Source organism: Phycodurus eques, chromosome 5, assembly GCF_024500275.1.
Source record: "Phycodurus eques isolate BA_2022a chromosome 5, UOR_Pequ_1.1, whole genome shotgun sequence".
Taxonomy (NCBI): domain Eukaryota; kingdom Metazoa; phylum Chordata; class Actinopteri; order Syngnathiformes; family Syngnathidae; genus Phycodurus; species Phycodurus eques.
Genome location: NC_084529.1, coordinates 32,244,950 through 32,251,548, shown reverse-complemented (window position 1 = coordinate 32,251,548; position 6,599 = coordinate 32,244,950). Strand labels below are relative to the sequence as shown.

The following is a 6,599-nucleotide window of genomic DNA, read 5'->3' as shown; positions in this document are numbered from 1 at the left end:
CTTTAATATACATTGTTTGCAATTTAGGAGTACTTAGAGGTCGCTAGGTACTTTTTCCATCCCATACGGAAAATTAACTATCAATATTCACATATAAACACTCGCAAGATAATATAAAAACAACCAACAAAGTGACACCAAATACACGGAACTGCTTTACGGGGAAAAAAATGAGTGAGATGTTGCATGTTGTATGTGGTCAGTACAACCCCAATTCCAATGAAGTTGGGACGTCGTGTTAAACATCAATAAAAACAGAAGACAATGTTTTGCAAATCATGCTCAACCTGTATTTATATGACGGTACTTTATTTCTCGACTCTTCTGGAATTTGTTTGGATGTGTCATTTTGTTGCAGCTTTTTTCGATCTTTTGTCAGGACAGATTCTGTTGAAGTGATTTCTTGATTGAACAGGTGTGGAGGTAATCAGGCTTGGGTGTGATCAGTGACAATTAATTCATGATTCACAATTTAACAAGGGGGTAATTCCTTTTTCACGCAAGGCCAAGTAACTTTGAATCGTTTTTTTTACCTTAATAAATGAAAGCACCGTTAAAAAAAAATGCATTTTATAGTCACTTGTTATATTTGTCTATTTACATTTGTTTGATCTCAAACAAAATGGGGAAACTATGCAAAAATATAAGAATTTAAGAATGAGACCAATCATTTTTCACACCACTGAACTTTGACTGGTTTGGTTTTGTGAACTATTTCAAGGTGGACACTTCTGAGCATTTATAATCAATAATAATTATGTGAATGTCCTTCCTCCCTTTGTGTGTGTGTGTGTGTTTGTTTCTTCCACTTTGTGTGTCAATGTGTCTATGAGTGTAGCTGACATCAACAAAGTGATGCTCACCAAGCGCAAGCGTCTGGAAAGTCTGACCAAGACTTACATGAACGGAGGGCAGCAGAAAATGGAGCAACTTTGGAACAACTACCACAAGCAAAGGTACGGTGCCGCCGAGGGACGAATGGTGAGACGTACGCGCGCCCATCTTTTGCCCTTGTCCCGCTGGCGTGCGTGTGCGCAGGCAGAAGATGACGCAGGACTGTTCTCAGCAGTTGTCGTCGGTTCTGCAGCAGTGGCGGCTGGAAGCTCAGCAAATGGAGGAGCAGGAGGAGAAGCTCAATGTGGGAACGCGCACACTCCAAACGCATGCACGCTCGAGACACGCACACGAAACACACGGGGCTGTCGCTCGGTTGGGAGAGCGGGTCGTCCGGTGTTGTTATTATCTATTGAGGTGTTGTCTTGGCTTTCCGTGCCTTTTTGCACCTCCCTTTCTTCGCGTGTTACCTGTGTCATTTCACATTTTTACACACGACTTAATTTCTGAGTTGATTTGCTCTACTTCCTTTGTGGTTGGATTACTTTGGTTGTTCCCGACATCTGGTTAAATTTTCAGGTCAATAGCACCTTTGGAAGTATATTTAGTGACGTGTTAAATACTTATTTCAGCCGCTGTATGTTGTGTTTTACAACGATACTTAACTATATTCCGGATTTATCACGTGACTGTGGATGATGGTGTGTGTGGGTCTGTGTTCAGAATCTGATGCGCCAGCAGCAGAAGGTGGTCCAGCAGACCAAAGTTCTTCAGAACCAGAAACTGGAATCCATCCAAGAGCTGTTCAAGCACTTCGTCAAGGTTCAAACAGCAATAATCAGCCTTCCACTTGTGACTTCTTGTTTTCATTTTCAAGATTTTTTTTTTGTCTTTGTCAGTCAACAGAGGACGCTTCACTTGTTCAAGTCAAGTGTAATTGTGTCCGATGGTCAGCAGGGGGTATCTCCACTTCCTTACACCCAGATGTTTCATTCAATTGTTAGCCATTAAACGCTTCTTTCAGAAACTAAAACCATAGCATGAAACCGCTCCTTTGTTTAAAAATAAAATTATTTCACCTGGTAGAAAACATCAAAAAGTCAATTGTGTAGAGTGTAGAATGGGTTCCATTTTAGTCCGTGTATGATTCAATCCAGCAAGCAGCAAGGAATGAAAAAAGTCATTTTGTGGGTCTCGGTTGGCCGAAGGCTCTAAAGTGATCAATGTCTGTTTATTTTTCATATGGTGGTGCCTTGCGATATGAGTTTAATTCATTCTGTTACCACGTCATACCTCAAAACACCCCTATCTCAAATCGTCTTTCCCCACCGAAATGAATGGAGATGCAATTGATCTGTTTCATTCCCCAAAAATCACCCATTTATTTTTTTTGCTTTTTTTTTTTTTTTTTAAGTCATTTAAATTCCACTTAACAGTGTTGTAGTGTATTAAAAACAGTTTAAACATTTGTTCTCCACCTAACCTGCAAACACAAAACATGTCTGTACCTAATATTTTGTCCTTCTTTTTCATTGGTGGTTGTGAAAGCAGCTTAACAGCGCAGTAGCGCTACCAACTGGTATTTTCCTTCCACTGCAAGGAAAGCAATGTGAACTGAAGTTACCTGGCTCCTGAGACGCCGGATGGTGGACCAGAATTTTCTCGAAGCCGTCCGGAAGTCTTTTTCCATGGCCTCACAGAACTCCTCCCATACCTGAGTTTTTGCTTCAGCGACCGCCAAAGCTGCATTCCGCTTGGCCAGCCAGAACCCATCAGCTGCCTCAGGAGTCCCACAGGCCAAAAAGGCCCGATAGGACTCCTCCTTCAGCTCGACTGTGCTGGGATTGCCGCCATGACAGGCACCGACCACCTTACGGCCACAGCTCCGGTCGGCCGCCTCGGCAATAGAGGCGCTAAGCATGGTCCGCTCGGACTCTATGTCATCCGCCTCCCCCGGAACACGAGCAAAGTTCTGTCGGAGGTGGGAGTTGAAACTCCTTCTGACGGGGGATTCCGCCAGACGTTCCCAGCAGACCCTCACAATACGCTTGGGCCCGCCACTTCGGACCGGCATCTTCCCCCACCGTCGGAGCCGACTCGCCACCAGGTGGTGATCGGTTGACGGCTCCGCCCCTCTCTTCACCCGAGTGTCCAGGACATGCGGCCGCAAGTCCGATGACACGACCGCAAAGTCGATCATCGAACGGCGACCTAGGGTGTCTTGGTGCCAAGTGCACGTGTGGACACCCTTATGCTCGAACATGGTGTTCGTTATGGACGTTATCCGTGATGAGCGCAGAAGTCCAATAACAACACCGCTCGGGTTCTGATCGGGGGGGGCCGGGCCGTTCCTCCTGATCACGCCCTTCCGGTTCTCACTGTTGTTGTCCACGTGATCATCGAAGTCCCGCAGCAGAACGATGGAGTCCACAGCGGGGGCGCTCTCCAGCATCCCCTCCAAGGACTCCAAAAAGGGAGGGTACTCTGAACTGCTGTTTGGTGCATAGGCACAAACAACAGTCAGGACCCGTCCCCCCACCCGAAGGCGGAGGGAAGCTACCCTCTCGTCCACCGGGGTGAACCCCGACGTACGGACGCCGAGCCGAGAGGCAATAAGTATACCCGCACCTGCTCGGCGCCTCTCACCGTGGGCAACTCCAGAGTGGAAGAGAGTCTAACCCTTCTCGAGAGGACCGGTACCAGAGCCCGAACCGTGTGTGGAGCCGAGTCCGACTATATCTAGTCGGAACTTCTCGACCTCACACAGGGCTCCTTCGCTGCCAGAGAGGTGACATCCCACGTCCCTAGAGCCAGCTTCTGTAGGATCGCCGAGGTCCCCGGATCGCCGAGGTCCCCGCCTTCGGCCGCCGCCCGGCTCGCGCTTCTCCCGACCCCTATGGCCCCTCCCACAGGTGGTGAGCCTACGGGAAGGGGGGGACCCACGTTACCCTTTCTGGCTGTGCCCGGCCGGGCCCCGTGGGTACAGGCCGGCCGCCGGGCGCTCTCCTTCGAGCCCCACCGCCAGGCCTGGCTCCAGAGGAGGGCCCCGGTGACCCGCGTCCGGGCAAGGCAAACCTAGATCAATTCATATTTTTCATCGTAAGAGTCTTTTAGCCGAGCTTTCTCTGGCCCCTCACCTTGGACCTGTTTGCCATGGGTGACCCTGCCAGGGGCGTGAAGCCCCAGACAACTTAGCTCCTAGGATCATTGGGACACACAAAGCCCTCCACCACGATAAGGTGACGGCTTCCGGGAGGGGGGTGCTAGAAATGGCCAAGCTATTATTACTGAGTAACTCGCAATTTCGGCCAATAGCCATAGATGGCGCTCGTTGGTTATATAGTGGGCTAGGGCAGACTCATGCTGTTACCTGGTGACGTCAGCGCGACCCTGTTTCAGGCCCGCCCCAAAAATCCAGCCAACTGAAATGTTGGAAAGGAACAATTCACGACAAAATTGTTCTCAGTTGTCGCACACAATTTCAGCACTTACCTTCAAACATATTTCTTGTATTGAAAAAGAAAACACAAAAATGACTTGGGTTCATCTTTAAGTTAACCTATTAAAATTTACCACCAAACATTTTCAATGTTAATCATCAACTAAAACTTTCCCTATTAAGATCCTTCTTGAGGATTATTATACAAGTCTCAACCTTAACACTTTGACTGTAATTGATAAGAACGTTAATCAGCGTTGAATACACTTTAACACCAATTCAAGCGCTTTTATATTTTGGTGATGGAAAGCGTCACTCCACTTTTTTTCTGTACTTGGTTGACCCTGACAGCAACTCGCAACAGCATCATTAGAGTACATGTTTACAAAGCATGAAGTGAAAACAATCAGTCAATATTTGACTGAGATTGAAGGTTTAAAATACAGATTTGTAATTCATATCAATTCATCATAACATTTAGAGCTGGCCTCCACGAAAGAGTTTGTATTTGTTGGCTGTAACCAATCTTGTGTTGCTCATACTGTAGAGTATGTAAGTATTTCTTGGGTTTAGTGAATAATGCTGAAGATAAAAAGGTACCCCCCCCCCCCCCTCCCCGAAAAAAGCACTTGCCAAATCAAAATATTTGTTCAAAAGCCTCCTCAGTATGTTCTCACATGGTTCAGCCCAGTCCTTCTTGATGACTAGATAGTTTTAATCGGGCCACATCGTTCAAAACGTATTGGTTTCCCTGTGACGAGGACTGACTAGGTGTGGCTCAACGTTTAGCCACTTAAACGCATGTGACGTTCTGGCCAACCGCACACAGGTGTGGCTAAGAGATTTCTGTACTGTTTAACCACATTGGCTAAGAGGGTTCATGACCCAGTGCCAACCCTGTGTCAAAGTTCCAAAGTAGGGAGCGACTGGGACACAAATGCTTCACGGGAATCTTGCTGTTCATGTGTGTGCAGAACATGGAGGAGATGGAGAAGAGCCAAGAGGGTGTCCTGCATCAGGCCCAGCAGGAGCTGAGGAAGGAGATGGCCACCATGCAGAAGAAGATCCTCACGGAAACCGTGAGTCCGCTTGGAGTCGTCGCGCTGAAATCAAATCGAAGGAAGCTGTGATTTCCTCTTGCGCTTTGTCCTCTCGCAGCAACACCAGGAATTGGCGTCCGTGCGCAAGTCCCTGCACACCATGTTCTTCTAGGCTCCTCACTTCATCCTCATCTTCTCCTCTCTTGCTCATGTTACCGTGGACACGCAATTGTTCTGTGTCGTCGTCTTTTCTTCACGGCCACGCGTGTTAAATGTGTTGCTCGTCTCCGGTTCACAGCCGACAAGATTAGCACTTAGGTGTAATTCTTTGTTGGCCTCCAGGCGGCGCTGTTTGCGCTGACTGTTTGGGAAAACAACTGCAAATTTTGGAATAAAAACAATAAAACCTCATTTCTTGTCATCTTTACACTGCTAACTTTTAAAATCTTTTTTCAGTGTCCGGGCACATAGACAAGCATTCACGGAAACTCACACTTGAGGAGAATTGAGTCTTCAATGACGCTAATCTCATTTTGGATTGTGGAAAAAACAACTTGAGCGCAGGCAGAACAACAGGAAGTCAGGACTCGAACAACGAACCTCGGAACTGTGAGCCAGACTTGCTAACCACTAGCTACTGTACTGCCCACATTTCTTTCAATCAGTATGAGCAAAATAAATGTAGCACCATTTTATTTTTGGGGATTAAATGATATGATACAAAGGCGGCACGGTGGACGACTGGTTAGGGCGTCAGCCTCACAGTTCTGAGGACCGGGGTTCAATCCCCGGCACCGCCTGTGTGGAGTTTGCGTGTTCTCCCCGTGCCTGCGTGGCTTTTCTCCGGGCAATCCGCTTTCCTCCCACATCCCAAAAACATGCATGCTAGGCTTTTTGACAACTCTAATTGATTGGCTGGCAACCAGTTGAGGGCGTACCCCGCCTCCTGCCCGATGAGAGCTGGGATAGGCTGCGGCATGCCCGCGACCCTTGTGAGGAGAAGCGGCTCAGAAAATGGATGGACGGATGGATATGATACATACGTCATCACCATTCGAGGAGTGGACGTTCGAGAGTAAGTTAGGCGGAACCTTTATGTGGTGTGTTTACTGACGAGCACATTTAGCTGTTGCATATTGTCGAACTCGAACGTGTAGCTTTGGGGTATTCTGCTTTTTTAAATTTCAACTGTTCTGTAGTGATGGCGAGATGAAGCTTCGTGAAGCATCGTAACACTTCGCCCGTTGGTTCGAGTCAGGGTTGAAATGATGATCCATTTCTCGATC

General features: G+C 47.5%; 1 protein-coding gene across 1 annotated transcript in view; it reads left to right on the top strand.

Moving 5' to 3' along the window:
- sycp3 (synaptonemal complex protein 3) overlaps window positions 1-5,562 on the top strand; it is a 6,119-nt gene extending 557 nt beyond the window's left edge. Inside the window, exons 4-8 of the mRNA XM_061677161.1 lie at window positions 839-956; window positions 1,039-1,138; window positions 1,558-1,656; window positions 5,248-5,352; window positions 5,432-5,562. Of these exons, the coding sequence (XP_061533145.1) occupies window positions 839-956; window positions 1,039-1,138; window positions 1,558-1,656; window positions 5,248-5,352; window positions 5,432-5,485 (476 nt within the window). The 3' untranslated portion in view covers window positions 5,486-5,562. The remainder of the gene's footprint in view (window positions 1-838; window positions 957-1,038; window positions 1,139-1,557; window positions 1,657-5,247; window positions 5,353-5,431) is intronic.
- Window positions 5,563-6,599: the final 1,037 nt, after the last annotated feature.